This window comes from Leucoraja erinacea, chromosome 10 (assembly GCF_028641065.1).
Source record: "Leucoraja erinacea ecotype New England chromosome 10, Leri_hhj_1, whole genome shotgun sequence".
NCBI classification, from domain to species: domain Eukaryota; kingdom Metazoa; phylum Chordata; class Chondrichthyes; order Rajiformes; family Rajidae; genus Leucoraja; species Leucoraja erinaceus.
The window spans coordinates 21,311,073-21,336,797 of NC_073386.1; the positions used below are offsets into that span (position 1 = coordinate 21,311,073).

Below are 25,725 nucleotides of genomic sequence, written 5' to 3' on the forward strand. Positions count from 1 at the left end.
ATGTTAGAACAGAGCCATGTAGGAGTCAAAGGATAATTGTGGAGGGGTGTTTTTCCGATTGGAGGCCTGTGGCCAGTGGTGTGCCACAGGGGCTGTTTCTGGGTCCACTGCAGTTTGTGATATACATTAATGGTCTCAATGACAATTTAGTTAATGCTGTTAATATGTTTGCAGATGATACCAAAATTGGTGGTACTGTAGACAGCAAAGAATGATATCCAAGTTCACAAGATTTAAATTAGGCCACTTTGGTATGTCAAACCAGGATAGGACTTACACAGTAAATGGTAGATTCCTGGAGAGTGCTACACAACAGAAAGGTCAGGGAATACAGATGCTTGGTTCCTTAAAAGTGGTGGGTCTGATGGATAGTGCAAAGAAGAGGGCATTCGGCTTGCTTTTTCTTCATAGGGAAGTGGATTGAGTGCAGAAGTTGGGACAACATGATACCACTATACATGATGTTGGCCAGACAATGGGAGTATTGTGTGGAGTTCTGGGTTGCCCAACGATAGGAAGAATGTCATTAAATTACAGAGGGTGTAGAAGAGATTCACCAGGATGTTACATAGACTTGCTGGCTTGAGATATAGGGAGAGATTGAGTAGGCTGGAACTTCTTTATTTTGACATGTCAGAGGCCGAGTGGTGACCCTTCAGAATGAGGTGTACAATATCATGAGGGCTTAAGGGCATAGATAAAGTGAGCGTTCAGTCTTTTTCCCCAGGGTAGAGGATTTTTTTTTCAATCTGAGGGTAGTCCATATCTGGAATGAGCTGCCAGCGAAAGCTCTAGAAGCAGACACAATAACGACTTTAAAATACATTTGGACAGATATATGGATAGGAAGTGTTTAGAGGAATATTGGACAAATGTATGCAAATGAGTCTTGCCCAATTTGGAACATGGATTAAAGTCTACTTAAATTCACTTTGGCAAATAGGAATGTTTATATGCATAACTTTGATGCATGTCCTGTTGGCTAAATGCTTAAAAACATCAACTTAAGCTAGTGACTTCTGGTATGCATTATCAATGGCAGAAGCAGAGAGCAATACCAGGAGGGGTAGTTTGAATGTTACATTTTTTGGCAATTTGATGTCATTGGGATGTGCGGAATTTATTGAGGTGGTGGTTGATGAGCCATCTACTTGATCTGCAGCAGCATTCTATAATGCTGTTGGACAGAGAATTGCTGGATTTACAGCCAATGACCATTAACAAATGACAAGGCAACAAGAAAGTCCAGATGCTGGGAATCTGAAATAACACTTATGCTAGAAACCTCAGCCGGTCAGGCAGCATCAGTGGAAAGAGAAACAGAAACAGAATTAACGTTTCAAGTTGAAGACTTCTTTAGAACTCGTGTCTTCTGTTTGTCCTACAGATGCTGCTTTTGTTTTTATTTTCTAAATCTATGTCAGAATGGTGTGATACAAAGGAACCTAGATATGCTGGTAGACAAAAATGCTGGAGAAACTCAGCGGGTGAGGCAGCATCTATGGAGCGAAGGAAATAGGCAACGTTTCGGGTCGAAACCCTACATCTCCTATCCTTGGTCTTTTTCGCTGCAGCATTCAGATTTCTGTTACTGCCAGAATAGCCAAGAAAAGAAAAGTTGTGCACTATGCAGCCACTGTGCAGAGTGAAATGTATGTTTTGGCTACTTACAAGTTATCAGTCAAGCATGTTGTTTGGTTCTAGATGGGACTGAGCTTCTTGAGTAGCAGTGGAACTGGCCACAAGGACTATTCCATTGTACTCCTGTTTTGAGCATGCAGATGAATATCAAGAAGCAAGTCACTTAATTAGTAAACCAAGCATCTGACACTCTCTTGTAACCACAGTGTTTATGTGTCTGGTGAATGGCAGATCTCAGAAGATTGTGGGAGATTCAGCAAATGACAGGTGGTAAGGCAGGGTTTTGATAGAAATGGTCTTTGACAAGCACCATTGCCCACTAATCTCCTATGTGGGGCCTTATCAAATGCTTTCTGAAAGTCCAGGTACACTACATCCACAGGCTCTCCCTTGTCCATTTTCCTAGTTACATCTTCAAATAATTACAGAAGATTAGTCAAGCATGATTTTCCCTTCGTAAATCCATGCTGACTCGGACCAATCCTGTTACTGCTATAAAAACATTCAGCTATTTCATCTTTTATAATTTACTCCAGCATCTTCCCCACCACCGATGACAGGCTAACTGGTCTATAATTCCCTGTTTTCTCTCTCCCGCCTTTCTTAAAAAGTGGGATAACATTAGCTACCCTCCAATCCACAGGAACTGATCCAGAGTCCATAGAACATTGGAAAATTATCACCAATGAATCCACGATTTCTAGAGCCACTTCCTTAAATACCCTGGGATGCAGGCCATGAGGCCCTAGGGATTTATCAGCCTTCAGTCCCATCAGTCTATCCAACACCATTTCCTGCCTAATGTGGATTTCCTTCAGTTCCTCCGTCACCCCAGATCCTCTGGCCACTACTGTATCAGGAAGATTGTTTGTGTCCTCCTTAGTGAAGACAGATCCAAAGTACCTGTTCAACTCATCTGCCATTTCCTTGTTCCCCATAATAAATTCTCCTTTTTCGGTCTTCAAGGGTCCAACTCTGGTCTTAACTAATTTTTTCCTCTTCACATACCTAAAGAAGCTTTTACTATCCTGCTTTATATTCTTGGCTAGCTTACCTTCGTACCTCATATTTTCTTCCCGTATTGTCTTTTTGGTTAGCTTCTGATGTTCTTTAAACATTACCGAATCCTCTTGCTTCCCGCTCATCTTTACTACGTTATACTTCTTCTCTTTTATTTTTATACTGTCCCTGACGTCCCTTGTCAGCCATGGTCGCCCCTTTCTCCCCTTGGAATCTTTCTTCCTCCTAGGAATGAACTAATCCTACACCTTCTGTATTATTCCTAGAAATATCTGCCATTTTTGTTCCAGTCATCCCTGCTAGTGTATCTTTCCAGTCAACTTTGACCAGCTCCTCCCTCATGGCCCCATAGTCTCCTTTATTCAACTGTAACACTCTCACGCCAAGAAGCTGGATGCTGCCCTCAACAGCGCCCTGCGGACTGTCTCTGGATGCCTACGAGCCATCCCAGTAAACCAACTGCCCGTCCTCGCTGGCATCATCCCAGCCAACATCAGACGAGAAGCCCTCTCTCGAAAGGCACAGACTAGTGAATCCCACCTCCTCCATCAGATCGTCACAGAGACACCACGACGAGTGCGCCTCCAGTCACGGCGCCCCTTTGCCACGCATGCCCAAGAGCTGCTCTGCACAACACCGGCTGACGCTTCTAAGGCCGCCTGGGTCAAGACGAGATGGAAAGACCAGTGGAAGTCAGCGGAATCATCTAGGCAACACCAGTACATCAATGACCCCAAGGACGTCCCTGGCCAGGACCTGCCCCGAAAGCAGTGGACAACCCTCAACCACTTGAGGACAGGCATCGGACACTATGGAGTAGCGATGAAGAAGTGGAGCCTCGTGGACAGCGCCTCCTGCGATTGTGGGGACCCAACATAGACAATGGAGCACATAGTCGCCAGTTGCCCAAAACACCGGCCACCGAATGGTGAACGAGGTCTGATTGACCTGGACGATGACACATTGGCCTGGCTCGCCTCAACAGAGCTGCAGGTCTAAAAGACATGCAACAGAAGAAGAACTGTAACATTGACACCTCCGATCTACCCTTCTCCCTCTCCAAGTGTAGATTAAACCCGACCATGTTATGGTCACTACCTCCTAATGGCTCATTAACCTCGAGGTCCTTTATCAAATCTGGTTCATTAGGTCAAAGCTGACCCTTCTAACATCAACCTTATTCTCCCACTTATTTTCCAGTATACTGTCCTCTCTCATGCTCATCAATTCAATTCACCAGCCACCCATCTACTCTTGGGGCAATCTGTAGTTGCCAATTAACTTACTGGTACATCAGTGAAATCTGGGAGGAAACTTGAGGACCTGGGTGAATCCACACAGTCACAGGGAGAACTTGCAAACTTCACACTGACAATATCCAATATTAAGGTGGGAACTATGCAGCTGCATCACAAATTGCTACATCACTGTACTGCCCAGTGCTATGCTGAAATAGATTTATTATTAAATATAACATTAGAATTTTAAACTGGTTGATCACATTCTACAGAACAAACACTTCAATTACATCAAAAGAATCAAAGACCTGAGCCTGAAATTCTGATCTGAAACAATGTTTTAATAATAACTATGTCTCTGGCATAAGAAACTAAGATGGATTTCTGATAATTCTATGAACAACTGTATCTGTGAATCCAGACAATGAGGTGTCTATGCCAGTAATTGCATTCAACATTCGTGCTTTGACAAGTGACCTATGAATGGCCACGAGGGAGTGTTGAGAAAGTAATGAATGTTATGGGGAGGTTCAGAAAACAATCAAATGTTCAATTGGAATACCAGTTTACCAGGAGAATTAGAATACAAAAGAGTTAAAATGATATGTCATGTATATACACAAGATCTGGAGTAATATGCCCAATTATTGATACCTTTGCTTAGAGTTACACTGGTCAAAGCAGTAATGTGGTATAAACTTATCGGAATAAAATCTGGACTCTGAATACGGAGAATGTTATAGGAGATTTCATCGTAGTTTCAAGATCAAGGGGAGGAACCAAAAGATTAGATATAAATTATTTCTGCTGATTGGGGAATCCAGGACAATGAGCCACTGTTTTAACATGGAGATCGCCCTTTCTCGAATAATATTAGAAAAATACATTTATCTGCAGTGTAGTAGAAACTTAGAACTCCACTGCAAATCGTGCTTTACAAGAATACATCAAGGCAATGCAAAAGAGAAGATTAAACAGAATGCAGAATAGTGTGACAACTGCAGAGAAAGTGAAGGAAAAAGCTGCAAGGGCTGCAACAAGGTAGATTTGGAGAACAGTAATTCAGCCTTAGAAACATAGACATAGAAACATAGAAAAATAGGTGCAGGAGTAGGCCATTCGGCCCTTCGAGCCTGCACCGCCATTCAATATGATCAATATGATCCAACTCAGTATCCCATCTCTGCCTTCTCTCCATACCCCCTGATCCCTTTAGCCACAAGGGCCACATCTAACTCCCTCTTAAATATAGCCAATGAACTGGCCTCAACTACCTTCTGTGGCAGAGAATTCCACAGATTCACCACACTCTGTGTAAAAAATGATTTTCTCATCTCGGTCCTAAAAGACTTCCCCCTTATCCTTAAACTGTGTGACCCCTAGTTCTGGACTTCCCCAACATCGGGAATAATCTATCGGGAATAATAGCATGAGAGAGGTCTGATAGGAAAGCAAAGATGGTGGAAAGACAACGGTGTGGGTGGTCCTTAAATGGGTTTGCTACTTCCCCAAGGCAACAAGTGTTAAAGACGGTGGCTTCCATGATAGAATTGGCTGCATTCACAGCTCTGCAATTTCTTGTTGTTTGGGCAGAGCAAATGCTATAACAAGCTGCATTACATCTGGATAGGATGCTTTCTATGATGCATCTGGAGAAATTATAAGGTCAACGGAGACATACTGAATTTCTAAAATTCAGTAATTTATTGAACATAATAAAAGGGGCAATTCTGGGTTCATATATCAGCCTGATCTTATTTAAAGACGGGGCAGATCAAAAGGTTAAATAGCTTATTCTTGTTCCTCTGTAAGACTGGTCATTCAGCAAAATTTCAAGCTGAATAATCTAATTTATTTCTCATCCTAAAATCCCAGTGATGCAGATTTTTGATCTTTTACCATCAGCAACTCTGTTAAAATAATTGAGACACAAATGGATATGTATCTAGAGTATCTATTCCATCTAGTTATAAGTTGCCTGCAACCATGCCAGTGAAGTGCTTTAATGAGAAGTAGTTGCTGGGAGAAACAAGTCAACGCCTTTTTTGGGCAACTCTGTCTGGGGGGGAGGGAAGGGGGGGGGGGGGGGGGGGGGAAGAGAGCGGAAGTGGGGGTGAGAGCAAGGCCAATTCAAATTCTCTATTATTTTTCTTTGAAAAAAATACCCTGTGATTTATGGAGTCTCACCGGTTTTTCTGTTTCTTTTTTCTGCGGAAGTTTCTTTTTTGCTGCCTTTCGCTCTGCCCTGCGCATTTCTGTGGTGTTGTCTGCAGCTATGATGAGTTTCTGTAAATCCTGTGTTTTCTTTTCTCGTTCTTTTTTTCTCATTTCAATTTTCCTTAATTCTTGTATTAAGTATTCTTCTTCAGCCACCTATAAAAAAAGGAAAGAGTTAAGTGTTACATTAAACTAATTCTAATGCCTCGTTGAATAGATGCATACTATTGTACAACTTTAGAGGTCAATTTCTCTGTTAATGCACTGTGAGCCTTTTTTTGGAAGATGGGCAAAGAGAATTTGTTTACCGCTAATTTCCCCCTTATGTGCGAGTAACCACACTGCTGTGGATCAGAAGGTACATTTTGGGACGATGCAGAAATCGGTCTCTAAAACTAATAAAATATTTTGCAACAGAAACACAAGAAACTGTAGATGCTATAATCTAGAGCAAAATACAAAGTGCTGGAGGTCAGGATACATTCGTGGAGGGAAATGATTTTGAGATAGCTGACTTCAGTCTAGTTTCAGTCAGATATTTATCAGTCTCTAACTAAATGTGAAAATCTTTCACCATGATCACATTACTCTACACATCCCATACTTTAAGGTTATTAATTAATCCCATTTTGTTTTACACATGGACAAATCAAAAATAGTCTTTTCCCTGCTTGGATCCACAATCCTTTTTTTCTATGAAACTCAAATTACTCTAATGTGGATTATCACTCCTGTAAGAAACAGCAACGTCACTGCTTTGATATTGAAATATGTTTTTAAATGGATATATGTTAATTTAGGCATACAAATGTATTTAACATAGCAGACGACTTTCAAGCTTCTTATTTAATGCCAGATAAACTTATCTCTTGCTTCACATGGTGGCAGACCTGATATGTATTTAAGTAATTTGTTTATTTTTCATTCCAACTGCAAAATAAAAAATTGTCTTTCATTTTACACACCGAGCAGATTTTTTTTTACCTGCTCTGGTGTTCTATTGTACAGTCTCTCAAGCTGCTCTTTTCTCCGTCTTTCGTGCCCAGCATCAAAAACAGAAAGCTTGGGATCAGCACCAGTTGGGGCTCGGATCTTTGTTAACTTTGCACAAATGCTATAATATCGCTCTTTCAGATCTTCTACTGAACGTTTCTGTAGGGGGAAAAAAATTAGAGATTAAAGAAATAAACTTATCGTTAAGCATTTGCCAAAATATATTTTGCTGGCTGAGGTACCGCCAGCTTTTACTGGTGGTACCTCAGCAATCCAGGAATTAATGTGATCAGCAATTGGATAGAGCAGCAAACAAGATAAAACCATCTTATGGACCATGTATGCCTGTAATGCAAGGACCTGGTACCTTTTGCTGATCCAATATTAACTTAATAGCAAATAACATACTGGACTGACATTTTTGTTACACCTGAACATATGTTTAAACGTATTCTTTCAGGGTTTTATATCTGAAATTTGTAACAATCGTTATGACATTCTGAAAAATACCAATTGGAATAGTTTGTAGGACCTAATTTGCCCCATCATTACGCAAGTCTCTCCCTTGCTAATAAATACATGAACAACATCATTTTATCATGTAGTTGTGAAGGAAAAATGGTGTCTATTGTAAGATTCTCAAATCTCTGCATGTCAATAAACACCATCTGATTGTTCAGTTGCCTTGGTTACTAGCTAACGGTACTCTCTCTACCCAAGTATAATTGATATTATGCAAAGATCCCAAACAGAAATGCTTGTGAGCTGCACTGATCAAATCCAGAACAAAATAAAACACAAGATTATAAATTATGGCAATTCAGCATGAATTACCTAAATAGACTAATTTGATAATAATGATTTGTCCATTTGTATCGTTGAACTCAACAAGATTAATTTTCAAAAGATCTAAAAGATAGAAGCCCAGGATGAGTTTTCAGGCACTGATGTTATCAATTGTAACTGCATTACAGTCAATCTCAAGTTTCCATTTTATAGCAAGCAGGCTCAGGTGAACTGGAAGAGCATGACATTTAGGATAAATATAAGCAACATCATCTGCAATGAATCCTGTTACTCAGATGATCCAGCATAATAAAACTAATTTACCATGTTACAGTCCACATTCACTATATCACGTCAGTCTCACCCAGTCTAAGAATCAAGAAACAGTTGAATCCATTAAATTGCTTACAGCAATACTAACTCTTTGATTTAAAAGTCATTCCAATACGAGTAATAGATTTGTATTGAACTCAGTGGTGTAGATTTCCAGATTTTGTTTATCCTTTAATTTTGTGGGTTCAGTGATGTCTGTGAAACGTTCACTCCTGTTACCCTGTATCAATGTGTTTTTAAGAGAATGCACTGTATGCTTTGAATATCATCCTGTCACTTAAGTGACGTAATTTTTTTAAACTATTAGTTACAGAAAGAAGTAGCTAGATTTTCTACTGGTTCCTTCGATGTTTATTACAAATGGGGACCATAGATACAATTGTAAACCGTAACTTAAATGAAGAAACATCTGAAAATAACTGCTTGAGATTAGAATTTGTATTTCCATTGTGACGTTAGGATATCTCCAAGAACAAATTTTCTTAAAAACTGTTGAACTATAGAGAAAAGTATAATATATACTGGTCTATAAAAAAAGTCCACAAAATGAACAAATTATTTTCTTCACATAGACACAAATGCTGGAGTAACTCAGCGGGTCAGGCAGCATCTCTGGAGAAAAAGAATAGGTGGCGCTTCAGGTCAAAACAAAACGTCACCTATTCCTTTTCTCCAGAGATGCTCTCTGACCCACTGTGTTATCCAGCATTTTGTGTCCATCTCTGGTATAAACCAGCATCTGCAGTTCCTTCCTACACAAATTATTTTCCTAACTAGAAATTAATACACATTTATATTGCTCACAGGTGTTTACGTTTTCCAGTGCTTACCAGGTTCTATCTATTCATTTTGGCTCTACTCACCCTGAACTGCTGGTGGTCATAACGGTCATGGATGACAATAAAACGGAGATCAAAGCGCTTGCAGAGGTCAAAGAGATGGTCTGTTTCTGCTTTGGTCCATCCATCATCATGTAGACACATCTGATATTCTTGCTCTGAGTATACAGGCACCTGAACAGCCTATAGATTGCAAATAAATTTACTTTTGAACTTTCCTCAATAAAAAATAAGCTAAATATAAATTTGTGGAATTTCTGGACAGCTGCAATTCCGACCCTTTCAATGTCTGGATAACTGGAAGTTTCATTTTTATAGTCTATTTCAATTGTCCTTAAAAATTGACGAGGATCTAACTTTGATCACATACAGTCACAAGAGCAAATATGAAAAATATGACAGCCAAATTAATGTTGCCTGCATTAATTCAGAAAAATGATTTCTTTGATTAAAAGATTCAGCATGAAAACAGGCTCTTCGGGTCACTGAATCCATGTCAACCTTCAATACCCATTCACACCAGTCCTATGTTATCCCACTTTCTCATCCATTCTCTGCACACCAGGGGTAATTTATAGAGGACAATTAACCTACTGACCTGCACGCCTGTGGCATGTGGGAGGAAACTGAGCATCCGGGGGAAAACCCATTGTCACAGGGCGAACAAGCAAACTCCTTGTAAACATCACCCAAGCTCAGAATGGAACCCGGGTCTCTAATGCTGTGAGGCAAATGATGGTGACTGTTACAGGGATTGCAGGGCTTGAGTTGGATGGAGAGGCTTCGGCTATTTTTCCTGCAGTATAGGAGGCTGAGGAGAGACCTTACAGAGGTACATAAAATCAAAAGGGGTGTAGAGAAGACGGATGGTCACAGGCTTTTTCCAAGGATAGGGGAGTCTAAAGCTACAGTGCAGAGAAATAATTAAAAAGGACCTGAAGGGCTGGTTTTTCACATGGAGGATGGTGGGTTTAGGGAACAAGCTGTAAACCTGGATACAATTACAATGTTTAAAATACTTTGGACATGTACATGGATAGCAAGGGTATACAGGGATATGGGCCAATCACAGGCAAACGCGCCTATCTCCGATGGACATATAGGTCTTCATGGTCAAGTTGGGCGGAATGATCTGTTTCTGTGCTATAAAGCTATGGCACTGTAACTCTAAATGTGCAACCTGACCAAGCATACATTAAAACTAGAATACTACAGGCAGAATCATATAATTCCCATCATATCTAGTCAATCCAGTACATCCTCCAGAAAATAATATGCACTAGCACAAACGATAGACCATTTTGTTTCCAATTTCTTTAATTACATTCATGTATTTTACCTTATTAAACCGAGCAAATGGGTAATCTTTGCCTTCATCTGCTAAACGTCTCCAATGGTAAAATATTGCACCATCCTTCCTGGCAGGGTTGGTAAAAGGCATCCACTTCCATGGTCGTACCTTCTTACAGCCAAGCTTTGCCTTAACAGTCCTGTAACCTTGGGTTGTGTCACTTGGAAGCAATGGTGGGGCATCCCTGTTCACAACAATGAAAGAGAGCGAATTGTGAGATATCAACTTTCTGTTAATAAAAGTTACTTCTACTTTATATGACTGGAATTCTGTCCTTTGTATCAACCTTCTAACTGCAAAATGAAATATTCAATATTTTTAATTTTATTTTAATTTGGACATGTCTAATTTATTTGTCAGTTTATTCTTGAACTAGAGCGACTGTCTCACAGCACCAGAGGCCCAGAGTTGATCGATGTCAGGTGCTGCCAATGTGGAGTTTGCATATTCTTCCCATGACTTTGCAAGTTTCTTATGGGTGCTCCGGTTTCCTCCCACGTCCCAAAGACATGCAGATTTATAGGTTAATTGGCTTCTGCAAATGTGCTCCCAGTGTGTTAGAAGTGGATGTGAAAGTGGGATTAAAACAGAACCAGTGTGAATGAGTGATCAATTGTCAATGTGGGGTGTGGACTTGATGGGGTAGTGCCTGTTCTATGCTGTGAAAAAATCTCAAACAAACCTATCAACATTGATACTCTTGAGTGGTCAAGATGTTATCAACATACTTGGAAATCGGTTTGCAGTTAGACCAGGGAGTTACATTGTCAGGATAATGATAACCAGATCATATTGGAAGGGGCAGTTCATACAAGCCACGAGTCCACGAGATAGTGAAGTCAGGGTAGAGCAAAATTGATGAGATAAAACTAAAAGAAAGGAGAAATGTGGAAGACAATTCACACTATGTTAAGTCAACGCCAGGATTTTTACTGGGGTCAGTGAAAATGAAAATTAGATAATAACAAAGTTCTGTTTACTTGCATGTACATTAATGTCAGGAAATTCACAATAGTCAGGAAATGGTGTTGGGTAGACTGATGGGAATGAAGGCTGATAAATCTCCAGGATCTGATGGTCTGCATCCCAGGGTACTCAAGGAGGTGGCTTAGAAATCGTGGACGCATTGGTGATCCTTGACGCATGAATCGTGGCTCTAGAAATCGTGGACGCGTTGGTGATCATCAGAGAAAGAAAGGAATTATAGACCGGTTAACCTGACATCCCTGGTGGGGTAGATGCTGGAGTCGGTTATCAAAGATGTAATAGTGGCGCATTTGGATAGCAGTAACACGAGTCAGCACGGATTTACGAAAGGGAAATCATGCTGGACAAATCTCCTAAATGGTAACTTGTACCTCCATGCTGAGAGCATCGTTAAGATTCTAAATGATTTCTTTGCAACAGTCACCAGGGAAAAGGGTGCTTTCAAAATAATGAGGGAAGTGATAATTGACAGACTGGATACATTACAACATCGCAATATTAGGAAAGGCGATTGAACTTTAAGTACGTATATCAGCAGGACTGGATGGGTGCATCTTATGATTTTGAGGTAAGTATACTAGGAATTGGAGGGATACAAATCATAATTTTCCAATGCCCTTTGAATATGGGTTGGAGGGGAAGTCCGAAGAAGGGTCTCGAACCAAAACGTCACCCATTCCTTCTCTCTAGAGATGCTGTCGGTCCCACTGAGTTACTCCAGCATTTTGTGTCTATCTTCTGGGAAGTCTTAAGCAGATAGGTGGTTAAGAAATGTTATTCCTTCATTCCAAAATGGGAATAAGAGTATGCCTAAAGACTACAGACCAGTCAGATTAACCTCAGCGGTGGGAAAGCTTTTCAAAACATTGAAATGTGACAGCAATAAGAATTACCTGAAGGAAAATGGAGTAATTGAGACAAAGCAGCAGAGATCTGCTAAGGGCAAATTATGTTTAACCAATTTGATAGCTTTCTAACAGTTAATCAGAAATACAAATTCGGACTTTATTAATGAAAGCCAGAGAGTACAATGGTCGGGACGCATTGCTGCACCTTCATAAAGGACAAGGTCACTGATATAAAAGGGTAAAGAATAAAGAGCAACGTGAAAGAAACAAACCTGTAGCATGTGGTTGGATTATGGAGCGAACTGCCTGCAGAAGTGGTGGAGGCAGGCTCCATTGGGAATTGAATAAAAGTATGGTGAAGAAAAATCAGCAGAGCACCAAATAAATGGTTTTTGGGTTGTTCTGGGTCAGAGCCAGCATGGACATATGAGCTGAATGACTTTTGTGCTGTAACCAATCTATCAATCTCAGATTCTATAATTCTCCATGTGGTACTGCTATTCAATATTTATCGTGGGTCTCTAAACAGTCGAATGTAAATAAGGAATAGGAAGCCAATAATTAATCCTCTAGGGATTCCATTATTAGTGGCTGGATAGATACAGTTAGTGCCAACTATGCATGTCCCACTGGACGAAACAACAATGGAGTGGTACTGAAATAAAATGTAGCTAACCAACTTTGCAGGATGAATAAAGTACTTTGTTCTTGATTTATGATTTTGATTAGGACTGGCGTTGCTGTGGCAGCATCTTCACTAGAGACTACCAATGAGTTAAAAGTATTTAATTATTTCACAAATATGAAAATAAATGCTCAAGATTCCAGCATCATTCCTTTCTACTAAATCAATTAACATTTGTTGTTCATGAAAACCCACACTTCATTAAAAGTGCAATGTATCGTTATCTAAGGGATAACAGTAGAGCTCTCAGCAAGACAGCAAATGATAAACTAGTTACAACATACCCCATCACAAAACCATTCAGATGTCAATGATTCCATATGTAACAGTACAAAATCACTATATACCACTCGAAAAATAAACTTTTGGACCTGAACTAGGGGCTTGATCATGACCTAAGCCCACCTTAAGCTTTCCTTACAATTGTCTTGATTAGCCTTGGTAGGCTAGTTGTACTTGCCCCTTAATGCTGGGATTCAATTTCACCAAACAAGAGAGAAAATACTGATAAAAAACAAGGCGACAAATTGAACAATAGCACTGGAGGCAGATTTAACAGTAGTATTGGAGGGAAAAAAACATAAATTAATATCATCAGGTTGATCTTAAAATAATCAATAAGTTAAGGACTAAAAATAGAAGGGACTAATAAGGAAATCCACCAAACCAGTACAGTTCCATTAATTCTCCTGTAAGAACGGAGGGGAATGGAGATCAATGGAACTGAGTTTTGGAAACATAATAGAAATGAGATGTGCCTCCATTACAACATACGAATCCTAATGAAGCTTTAGATATCAGTGATTGACAACAGTTCTGTCGTAATTGAACCAGGAGATATTGCCTGGCAAGCTACCTGCTTTTCTGGGGGCAGGGTTTGTTGTTGTGACCCCCATGGGATTTCATCAATATTGCAAACGGTCCCATTGTTTCTCACAAGGGATTGACCCATCTCTAAAAACATGTTCCTATTGGATACATTTGAATTTTACCTTGTTAGCAATAAACACAAATGGTTTACCACCAAACCTAATTTCTGAGCCAACATTTCCTAATCACACGGCATAGAGGTTTTTTATAAAGATCAGAAAAAACCTTCATTTCATTAATATATTGCTATAATTATTGTGGTTACCAGATTGAAATCATGATTGTTAACAAACCAAACCAAGTGGATGAAATTCCTTCACGAGGCAGAATAGCTGGATATGTATCACCATCTTGTGGCCACAACATAAACTACATTTGCAGTTTACTTAGCTCACTTTTTGCAGTCTAGGCTTCTCTAGCAAGGCCAGCAATATTGACCATTCTTGTTGCATACAGGAATTAAATCCTTCAATTGGCGACGAGTTTCAAATGGAAGTGAATAATTTGCAATCAACAGTAAACATCCTCAAGGATCCTTTAGATCTTTTGATAGAAGGTCATTAATAAAGGTTACCCCCCCTCCCCATGTAATAGTCTGGAGGAATACTTGCCTTAATGCCCTGGGACTGGGATGATTGATGTCCAATGACCACAATCATCGTCCTTTGTGAGTGGAATGACTTCAACCATAAGAAAGTTTTCCCCTTGATGTTACAATCAATCAACTACTGTTTTGATGTCAAGAGAAGGTACTCTCATCTGACTTCTGGAATTTAAGCTTTTGTCCACAATCAGACCAAGGAACTAAGGTGGACTGAAGCCAGGTTATCCAGGTAAAACCCAAACTGGGCATCAGTGAGCAGGTTATTGCTGAGTAAGTGTAACCTGCTCCTCAACACCTCAAAGACGAAGGAGGTAATAATAGACTTCAGGAAAAACAAAACGGACATGGTACCACTGACCATCAGAGGGGACTGTGTAGAGAGGGTGGCGGATTTCCGCTTCCTGGGAATCCACATTGAGGAGGACCTGACGTGGAGCGTGAACACCACTGCGCTGCTAAAAAAGGTCCAGCAGAGACTGCACTTCCTGAGGGTGCTCAGGAAGAACAACATCACTCAGAGGCTGCTGCTGTCCTTTTATCGGTGCTCCATTGAGAGCATACTAACATACTGTGTATGCGTGTGGTACACCAGCTGCACAGCGGCTCAGAGGAAAGCGCTCCAGAGGGCCATTGACAACGCCCAGAGGATTGTCGGCTGCCCTCTCCTTACCTTGGAGGACCTACACAGTTCCCGCTGCACCAAAAAAACCCAGAATATAATAAAGGACATCTCCCACCCCGGACACTCCCTGTTTGAACTGTTGCCGTCAGGCAGACGGTACAGATCCACAAGGACAAGGACAAATAGACTAAAAAACAGTTTTTACCCCACTGCTATAAAAGCACTAAATGTGGCCGCCAAGGAACGCAGGGGCGATACAGACTAAGGGACTGTGGTAACGGTGAAATCGACAGAAGGATGGAGGGTTGGGTGTGTATGCGTGCTTTGTCTGTGATTTTTATTTATTTGCTTATCTTTATTATTTTACCGTGGATGTTTCATTAGCTTTAGAAATGTTTGAATGCTGCACTGACTGGCTGACATTTTAAATTTCGTTGTACATGGCCCATGTTACAATGACAATAAAGAAACTATTCTACTATTCTATTCTGATAACCCAGTTGACAACACGTTCCATCTCTTTGCAATAATTGTAAGCTGACCGATTGAGTGGTATTTAGCCGGATTGTTTTCTATGAACTGGAAATAAGTGTTATTTTTCCAATCAAGAGATTCCAGTGGTGTAAAATGGAACATCAGAAGGCACAACTTGTTCTGGAGCACAAGCCCTCAGTACTATAGCTAAGATGTTGTCTAGTCCTATAGTCTTTACCATATCCAGTGTGCCATTTCTTAATATCACATGGAGTTCATCAAATTAGCTGAAGATTGATTTCTGTGAAGGTAAATACCTCAGGCAGAAGTTAAAATGAATCAGCTACTGGACAATCCTGACTGAACTAGACTGTAAATGCTTCAATCTTGAATTTAACACTCAAATGCCAAATCCCACCACCACTGAGAGTAAAGCTGCCTTTGAAGGTTCCTTCTCTTGGTAGCTGTTTAATTTTCCACCACCTTACATAAATACGTGATACTACTCCAGAACTTTGCTCTGTTCCATTCAAAGATCACGAGCTGTTTGTTCAATGCTGTTTTTGCTGCTTGCAGCACTTGACTGAATGTGGTATCAGGGTGTTCTAGTAAAACTGAAGTAATTGATTGCCTGGAGAAAACATTCCCAATGATTAAGAGTCCTTCCTACACAAATGAAGATTGGTTATGATTGCTGAAGGTTTAATTTCCCCTCTCCTGGTAATTGCGTACAGTTTTGGTCTCCTAATCTGAGGAAAGACATTCTTGCCATAGAGGGAGTACAGAGAAGGTTCACCAGACTGATTCCTGGGCTGTCAGGACTTTCATATGAAGAAAGACTGGATAGACTTGGTTTGTACTCACTAGAATTTAGAAGATTGAGGGGGGATCTTATAGAAACTTACAAAATTCTTAAGGGGTTGGACAGGCTAGATGCAGGAAGATTGTTCCCGATGTTGGGGAAGTCCAGAACAGGGGATCACAGTTTAAGGATAAGGGGGAAATCTTTAGGACTGAGTTGAGGAAAACTTTTTTCACACAGAGAGTGGTGAATCTCTGGAATTAATTGTATCATTTTCTGGTATTGGATGCCACTGGGATCACTGCTGGGCCTCGCCAATTTACCATCTGTATTAATGACTTGAATGAAAGGACTGAATGTACCTTAGTCTGCTGATGATACAAACTTAGGTGGGTTACCAAATTGTCAGGAAGACAAAGCTGCAACGGTTAAGTTAATGAACACAAATTGGCAGGTCGAGTATATTCAGGGCTGCCAACTCTCACGTATCAAGGATGTGCCATTTCACCAATGTTATTTGCTTTAGCCATAGAACCCCTCACAGAGAGTATTAGAGTGCATGTGGGTATTCATGGATATGACACTAAATATACCAGCAACAAGATTTTGTTATATGCAGACGATGTACTTTACTAACTTTTACTAACTCCCAAGTTAGTATCCCAATTGTATTAAACGTTATAGAACAATTTGGTGCCTTTTCAGGTTATATAATAAATTGGAATAAAAATGAAATTATGCCAATAAAAGCTCAAGATCCTTCTCAACTCCAAAAATTTCCTTTCAGAATTGTTACCGAAAAATTTAGATACCTCAGAGTTTACGTGATTAAAAAATACACCTCCCTATTTAAAACAAATTTATCACCACTAATTACTAAACTAAATGCCCACATTCATTTCTGGAAAACACTCTCCATTTCCCTTATAGGTAGAGTAAATGCCATAAAGATGATCTTCCTTCCACAACTCCTATATTTATTTCAATCAATACCGGTATATCTCCCCAAAAGTTTTTTTAAAAAACGGACTCACAGAGGGAGACGAGGCGGAGGGCGGCTGTGGCCGGACAGCGCTGACCCCGGGGGTGCTGTCCCGATGGATGCGCTCCTTCGGCCGCTTACACCTTGCTCGGGTTCAAAGCAAAGATACTAGAGCATTTGGTTCAGAGCGCTCGGTCACCCTCCACAATTATTTACAGCGCAAAAATTGATCATTTTGGCGGTTTTTAACAGGTAAGAAAGTACTCATTTCGTGTGTTCAGTGTATGCGGGAGGTTGCCATGTCCTCCAGACGGATTGAGCTACTCCGTGCGTCACGCCCTTTGACCCGATGACCTTACGTGCAACCACCCTATATGCATTTTTACTTGCATTCGGCAACACATACTCAATTTTATTTTGAGAATGTTTTACCTTTCACTTTCTCTTCCCATCAAATTGCAACAATGCATAACTTCTCTAAAGTTCGCACCACAAAATTAAGATGAGTGTGTGATCTTTTGATAATTTGAAAGGAAGAAAATATTCAATGTAATCATTTCAAAAAGGTCCATAAACTGTCAATATAATCCAGCAGACTGGAATAAGGGGTAAAATAGCATTGCAATGCAGCTTTTCAGCCACAGGAGGCTGCTATAATTCTAAAGTTCAGCCTTATTTTTTAGTATAACCATAAAACTATATAAAGTGAGCAATGATATAAGCATGAAAGTTAATTTGCTTTAACTTACTTTTTGTCAGAATAAAGTAGAGCATAAACTTCTCTGTGCATTCCCTCTGGTCTCTTAAAAGTGAGCGCTTCTGCTGATTTCTTTGACTTTTTCTAAACATAAAGAGTTAGTGTTATCTGTTATCTTTAGCATTATGGAACGCAGTGATAGAAAAAAGTTGATGTATTTAAAAGTGTACAAAAGTGAGATAATCACAAAGTATAAAATATAACTAGAGGAAGAAAATTGGTTCATTATATATACACCTACAAATTTTATTCAGTACGTTAGCATCTTTAGAGGGACTCAGAATATTGTGGCGAGAATGCTGGAAACACTCACCAAGCTAACTCTTTCCACAAATACTGCCTGACCTGCTGAGTATCTCTGCATTTCCAATACTTGCAGATGTTTTGGTTTATCTTTCAACGTTCATTCTGGCTCGCAAAACTCTTTTTCTATCATCTCAATTAAAAAATATATATATTTAACTAAAACGTTAAAATATTCTTGCAATTTTCATTTCTGCTGAAGTTGAAAAGTTACTTAATTTTAACTTAAGGAACACCTCAATTATCTTTGTGAAGGATCTGTGAATTTATATATTAATTAGCCATACCTTTAATACTCACTCCATGGCAAATTAGCTGACCTGAGGCATAAAGGAATAATAACTGGCATAACAACCCCCAAATATGAGAGCGAATAAGTAATATTCATTAATATCTCTTGAACATGTGCATGAAATTAATAAATACAGGATTTGACATGACTGTGATATCACATGAGAGTTTGCAAATGAAAACATTGTCTGAGCATCAGCACCCTGCAACAGAGCTTGATTCCAACTTGGTCTTGCCACTCAACACCTTGCCCTTGTGGGAGCTGCTGTGCAAAACCACCACACATTAAAATAATCTAAGCTGTAACCTTAAGACACAATATAAATTTGCCTCATAGAATGTTAGGGATATCATAAACAATGCCAACAGTTATAGATTTGAAAACTGCCCTGCAATCATAGCTTAAGATGCTTTGACACTGACATCACTACTCTTGAGTGAGAAATGAGAGGCAGGAGATGCCAAATGGAGGTGGATACACCTTCTGAACAAGACAATTTGAAGTGCAATACCATCTAAACAATATAACCTCACCATCTTAATGAGCTAACTGGAGCATCATCTCAATAGCTTCCCTTGCAGAAATATCAGATACATTCAGCTCAGCCTAATATTGAAGGATCACACTTTGGTCATCAGTGCATCTGTGCCAATCCAAGAAGCCTTAGATAAGCCCAAGGAGGACTTCTACATTCAGCTTAGAAAAATAAAATCTGATCCTCATCCTAAAGGGAGACAATCTGATCCTCTGGAGCAACAGTCTGTCGATCCCTTCCTTTTTTATTGTTGCGTTAGTATGTGTTTAATGTATGTTTTAGTGTTCTTTAGCTTGTTTAATGTGGGGGTTGGGGGAAACTTTTTAAAATCTCTTACGTCTACGGAGATGCGATTTTTTTCTGTATCATATCTCCGTCCGCACTGCGGCCTAACATCGTGGAGCTGGCGGCCTCTTGCTGGAGACTGACTTCGGGAGCTGCAACCGCGGGAGCCTGCAGACTTACCATCGCGGAGCTTGTGATCCCTGTCGGGGATCGACCTCGGAGCTCCAACTGCGGGAGCCTGCGGACTTTAACATCATGGAGCTCGCGATCCCTGGTTAGAGACCGACTTCGGAAGCTCCAAGCCGCAGGAGCTTCGACCGCGCCGATCGCGGGAGCTTCGATCGCGCCGACATGGGAGTTTCGCCCGCCGGCTGCGGGAGCTTCAATCTCCCTGATGTTTCGACTGCCCCGACCGCGGGAGAATAAAGAGGAAGAAGATTGGACTTTATTGCCTTCCATCACAGTGAGGGATGTGGGTAATCTGCTGTGGTGGATGTTTATGTTTACTTATGTAGTTGTGTGTCTTGTTGCTTTTTTTTTAGTATGGCTGTATGGTAATTCGAGTTTCACTGTACCTTAATTGGTAAACGACAATAAACTGACCTTTGAACTTCAATAGGAGGACGGGAAGAAATGCAACTCTCCAGCAAGAAGGGGCCAATTCCAGCCAAATGGTCCGTGCCATGGCTTTACTCCCATTTCTTCAAATGGATAAGCACAAAACCACAAGGCAACAACCCCAGTTCAAATTCTGGCCCCCGTTACATTTTGTCAGTGTCCAAGTGAAGGCTCGTGAAGATGTCCGCACTATATGTACCAATGATTATGAACTGACTGCAGCCTAATATTCCCTAATATCTCCATCAATAATACTCCAAAACATCTATGTCAAAGAAAGTATTCCCCAAAAGGGTTAATACAAAGCTCAAAGATAAACGCACAATATCAATCCCACAATAGCATATTCTTTACAGCCTAGAAGCTAGAGTGCCCACAGGTTATATGCTGCCTTGAAGTCGATCATATAAAGAGACACTTGGTTGATCTAGTTTGATAACAATAGGAAGAGGAAATCAAGTGAGCTCACCACAAACATAAGAGCAAATTAATCCTAAGCATATGCATTCCCAGACTGGAAGTTCCACTTATACTCAAGGGAAAAATCTCTACAGGCACCCAAAACTGGTGGCTTGGCAAAAAAAAACATGATTTTTTTTAAAAACAGACGATGAATAGAGAAAGCACAAGAAGCTTGGCAATTCAATGACAGCCAATTGTACCGATTCTTCAGTCCAATCAAAACCATCTGCAGCAAAACACCTATAGCAAAACCCTGAGAAACATGGACCACTTTTCATATCTCAGGATATGAAATTTACCACACTGAGAGCCATGATGAGGACAATTTTCTCAGAGATTGAGAAACAGTCTGAATCCCTGCTGAAGTTCTAAAGCTTGGAGGTAAATAGTCACAAATTCACAATCTTACTATCCACATCTCGAAGATGCCATAATTAGGATCAACTTCAAGACCAACCGTTTTGTCCTATTGGCTGAAAATCAGTGGGGGTACTGTTCTTCTTGAGCAGTGCACATGAACTTCATTGCATGATATCTCCAAGGAAAATTCACTAACCGTGTCATCCAGTGCTCATTCCCAAAACTCATTAACGCCTCTGACTATCTATTGAAAGGAGAGTTGTGCAATCTCCAGCAGAAATTATTTTCCACTTCACGCTTGCTCCTTGCTGCCATTTTACTGCAAGCCACAATCATGATGAAAAAGTCTTTATCAGAGCTAATATCAGTGAAGACCAGAGTCAAACAAGACTGCATCATTGGCCCTACACTTTCTCTTCATTCGTTTTCATTGCAAAGTTGTCCCTCACCTCCAATAAATAGACAATACACAATAGGTGCAGGAGTAGGCCATTCGGCCCTTTGAGCCAGCATCACCATCCCCCAATCAGTACCCCGTTCCTGCCTTCTCCCCATATCTCTTGAAAGTATCCAGAGAACCGGCCTCCACCACCCTCTGAGGTAGAGAATTCCACAGAATCGCAACTCTCTGTGAGAAAAAGTGTTTCCTCGTCTCCGTTCTAAATGGCATACCCCTTAGTTCTTAAACTGTGGCCCCTGGTTCTGGACTCCTCCAACATCAGGAACATGTCTCCTGCCTCCAACTTGTCCAAACCCTTGATAATCTTACACGTTTCAATTATACCCTCTCATCCTTCCAAACTCCAGAGTATACAAGCCCAGCCACTCCATTCTCTCAGCATTTGACAGTCCTGCCATCCCATACTTCCCATTTTCCCAACTTGCCACCATTTAGATAGTAATCTGCCTTCCTGTTTTTGCTACCAAAGCGGATAACCTCACATTTATCCTGTGATTACCACAAAAATTACCACACATAAACTTCTCTGTGGTAGTGCAGTGATCTGCAGAACTGATGGGAAACGCTTTAACCTACAGCAACCACACTCCAGAAAATTATAGGGACAGTTCCAATTGTAAGGGAGATGGAAATGCAAAAGTGCAGGTTTATTTACCAAACCAATTATTTGATTCAAGCTGACAGGGATTTTGATCTTTAAAGTTAGCATTTTCTTGTTAGTTTTTTCTCCTTTTCACATTTTGTCGTTTGGCTCCTTGTTATTTATACAAAGATATATGAATCAATAGTCAGTCAACGGTCAATCAGCAGTTGATAATATGGAGAATAAACATCAGTCAAGTATAAATATTAAAGTTTAAACAAAGCTAATTGTACCTTATCTGAGTTAATAATATCCTTTTTACTGATGGGCGTGTTTTCAGAATCACCACCTCCCAGCTCCAGGATATCACGAACATCTGCCCCGGTAGACATTTTTGTGTACCTGTAGAAATTCCAAGAGTAAATTTACGAACAACACTAACAAGTACAACCATTAGTAATTACAATTATAATTTTGTCACTTGAACATGAGATCTAAATTTTATAACTGACAAACATTTGATTTTCGCAACTCTAAATCAAACCCAAAAATACCCTTTAATAAAATCTGACAATGTGCACTTTAACCACATGTGATTTTTTTTCTATTACAAATCTCAAATTGTGTAGTACAGAGGCAAATAGATAAATGGTGGGTCTTTGTCCCAAACATTATGGAGGGCACTGTATGTTTCATGACTCTTGCCTGCTATGCATCACCACTGTGGAATCTCTTTTATGAATCCTCTACCTATTCATCACTGACCCATGCATGACCCACACAAACTTCATTCTGACTTTCCTCATCCAGCACAGCCCTCTGCTCCTTTGATTTTCACATGCATTTTAGTGGAAGCCAAATTGCATGCATTTTAGTGGAAGCCAAATCGGTTAACTTTTCACCTCCACTACTCGTGGTTGCAAGTATTTCATTCTCACAACATTTGGAAAAATTCCTGGTAATTGTCTTACATTGATTGGGAATAAGAGCTCCAAAAGGTTGAGTGTAGGGACCAGATGCAGTCTGCAGCACTGAACCAATTAACAACAAATCTGTTGACTCTGTATACTTTCACAGCGTACTACTGCTGTACACTTGGACTGTATCCGAGATGCTCATCTAAGATGCATCTTAATGTGCATATATAGTGATACCTGCAGTGAACTGGAAATAAAAATGAATTTTACTATACCTCAGTGCATGTGACAAATAAAGTACAGGTGCACAACCTTTTATCCGAAGATCCAAATAACGAAAACCTCCGAATAGCGGACATTTTTTCAGTCCTTGAAGAAAGGTCCTTGAAAACGTTCACCGAGGGCGGCCCGCAGAGGTGACAGCGGAACCTCCGGTCGGTCCTCGAAAAAAGGGGAACTAAATCCCCATTCATAAAAGAGAAGGTGAGGGTATATTGCGCGGGAGGGTTAATAATTGACAATATGCTGCTGTCTGCCCGCTGAGTTAAAAAGTTCCCACGGTAGACTGACGATACACAGTGTATCGTGAGTCTTGCGTGGAAACTTTTTAACTCAGCGGGCAGGGAGCAGCAGATTGTTGCTCCCTTCAGTTTCACCCCACCTACACCCCTCTGCTTCCCGGCCATGTGTGTGACCCCTTCCCTCCCCTCTCCAGCTCCCCGCCCATTGCACCGGCGTGGGGGCTTTGCACTGTCATACAATGCCAGTCACCGGAGACGTCAGGACCAACGGGACACCGACCCCCAGGCCCACTGCAAGCACGGAGATCCCAGAGACCCACAGCCAGCAGCAGCCCAGCCCCGTTCCAACTGCAGAGGAAAACTGCAAACTAGCGGGAGACATCAGGACCACCAGAAGCCGCTCCCTGATGGGCCGCTTTGGCAACAAGTGGCAGTTCGCCCACAGCCCGAGCTGTGCCCCCTCATCGGGACACCGACCCCCAGGCCCACTGCAAGCACGGAGATCCCAGATCAGCAACCCCAGCCCAGCCCCGCTCCAACTCCAGAGGAACACGCTCCCCGTAGGGGCAGAAGCTGATGGTGTGCAAGGTAAGGTACGTCTTGGTCTTGGGGTCGCGCAGCTCGGGCTATGGGCGAACTGCATCTTGTCGCCGTAGCGGCCCATCGGGGAGCGGATTCCTCTGGAGTTGGAGGGGGAGAGGGGTATTGTGCTGTTTGATCGCCCCCTGCTATTCTAGGGACAGGGAGACAGGACGTTCACCGAGGGAGGCCCGCAGAGGTGACAGCGGAACCTCCGGTCGGTCCTCGACGAAGGGGGAACTAAATCCCCATTCATAAAAGAGAAGGTGAGGGTACATTGCACGGGAGAGTAGGAATCCCAAGACAAAGTTGAGTGAGCGTTCACTGAGGGTGGCCCGCAGAGGTGACAGCGGAACCTGGAAGAAAGGGGAACTAAATCCCCTTCATAAAAGAGAAGTGGAGGGTATATTGCCCGGGAGGGTATATCGCCTACCTGGAATAAACCGGACATTTTTTCCAGGATGTCGTCTGCACACCAAAGCTCACGTTTGGCGCCAAACGCACGTCGCCTCTGCTGCATACGGATATAAGAGTGTGAAAATGTCGCCTTAGGCCGCCTAAGGGCATGTAGCCCCGCTAGGGTGACATGAGTGCGAGAGGTGATTCAATGCTGCGGTCACATTTACAAATTCAGGAATTCATTCAACACACTGCATTTCATACAGACATTTATTCTGCAAGAAAAAACTACATTGAAGACTCAAACTCGTGACCGAGGAACTGGCGGGATCAAGGCGCAAACTCGCGACCGAGGAACTACCAAACTCGCGACCTTGCGGATATGAGCCGAGCACTCTACCACTGAGCCAGCCATTAAAATCTACGCCAAAAAATTTCCATTCCGAAGACCGACAAATTCCGAATTACGAAAAGTGTCTGGTCCCAAGGCTGTCGGATAAAAGGTAGTGCACCTGTACCATTGAACCAATGAGACTGCATTATGCCTGTAGTGAAAACAATAACTTTGCAGCCTGTGAGCTCGATAACAGAAACATAGTCATACTGTGCAGGAAAAGCCACAGTCAGCCATGTAACACAGAAACATGCCATTGGCCCAACTTATACATGCCGATCAAAATGTCCACCTGTATTAGTCACATTTACCTGTATTTGACCCATCTCCCTCTAGCCTTTCCTATCCATGTACTTGTCCAGTTCTTTTTAATGTGGTTGTTATACTTTCTCTGGCAGCTCATTCTGTATACATACCACCCTCTCTGTGAATAGTTTTGTGCACGTTGCTATTAGATCTATCCCTTCTCACCTTAAACCTATGTCCTTCAAGTTCCTCAACCTTGGGAAAAAAGTCTGTATGTATTCATTCTATCTATACCCTTTGGCCTATGACAACACTGTAAGTTTCTCAAAAGAACAATTCATTTAATCTCATTTCCCTGTTCTCTATGTTGGTAAAATGCATTTTTTCAACATTGCTATCTAATTTCCCCAGTGCCAGTTTCTAATGAATTTGTTTTTAACACGCTCACATGCAGTACATTTTGATCACGACAACTGATTGTGTAAGGTACACAAAAATGCTGGAGAAACTCAGCGGGTGCAGCAGCATCTATGGAGCGAAGGAAATGGGCAACGTTTCGGGCCAAAACCCTTCTTCAGACGTTGCCCGAAATGTTGCCTATTTCCTTCACTCCTTAGATCCTGCTGCACCCGCTGAGTTTCTCCAGCTTTTTTGTGTATCTTCGATTTTCCAGCATCTGCAGTTCCTTCTTAAAAACTGATTGTGCAATGCCAATTCAATGT

General features: G+C 41.2%; 1 protein-coding gene across 2 annotated transcripts in view; it reads right to left on the bottom strand.

Moving 5' to 3' along the window:
- Nucleotides 1-23,064, bottom strand: part of dmap1 (DNA methyltransferase 1 associated protein 1) — a 50,151-nt gene extending 27,087 nt beyond the window's left edge. Inside the window, exons 1-7 of one of the 2 annotated variants that reach the window (XM_055641660.1) lie at nucleotides 22,919-23,064; nucleotides 22,241-22,349; nucleotides 18,042-18,133; nucleotides 10,407-10,602; nucleotides 9,092-9,250; nucleotides 7,101-7,268; nucleotides 6,087-6,272 (exon numbers count right to left, since the gene is read on the bottom strand). In XM_055641660.1, coding sequence (XP_055497635.1) covers nucleotides 6,087-6,272; nucleotides 7,101-7,268; nucleotides 9,092-9,250; nucleotides 10,407-10,602; nucleotides 18,042-18,133; nucleotides 22,241-22,349; nucleotides 22,919-22,920 — 912 coding nt within the window. In that variant the 5' untranslated portion in view covers nucleotides 22,921-23,064. The remainder of the gene's footprint in view (nucleotides 1-6,086; nucleotides 6,273-7,100; nucleotides 7,269-9,091; nucleotides 9,251-10,406; nucleotides 10,603-18,041; nucleotides 18,134-22,240; nucleotides 22,350-22,918) is intronic. The other variant, XM_055641661.1, reaches the window with a different exon arrangement.
- Between the last annotated feature and the right edge of the window lie 2,661 nt (nucleotides 23,065-25,725).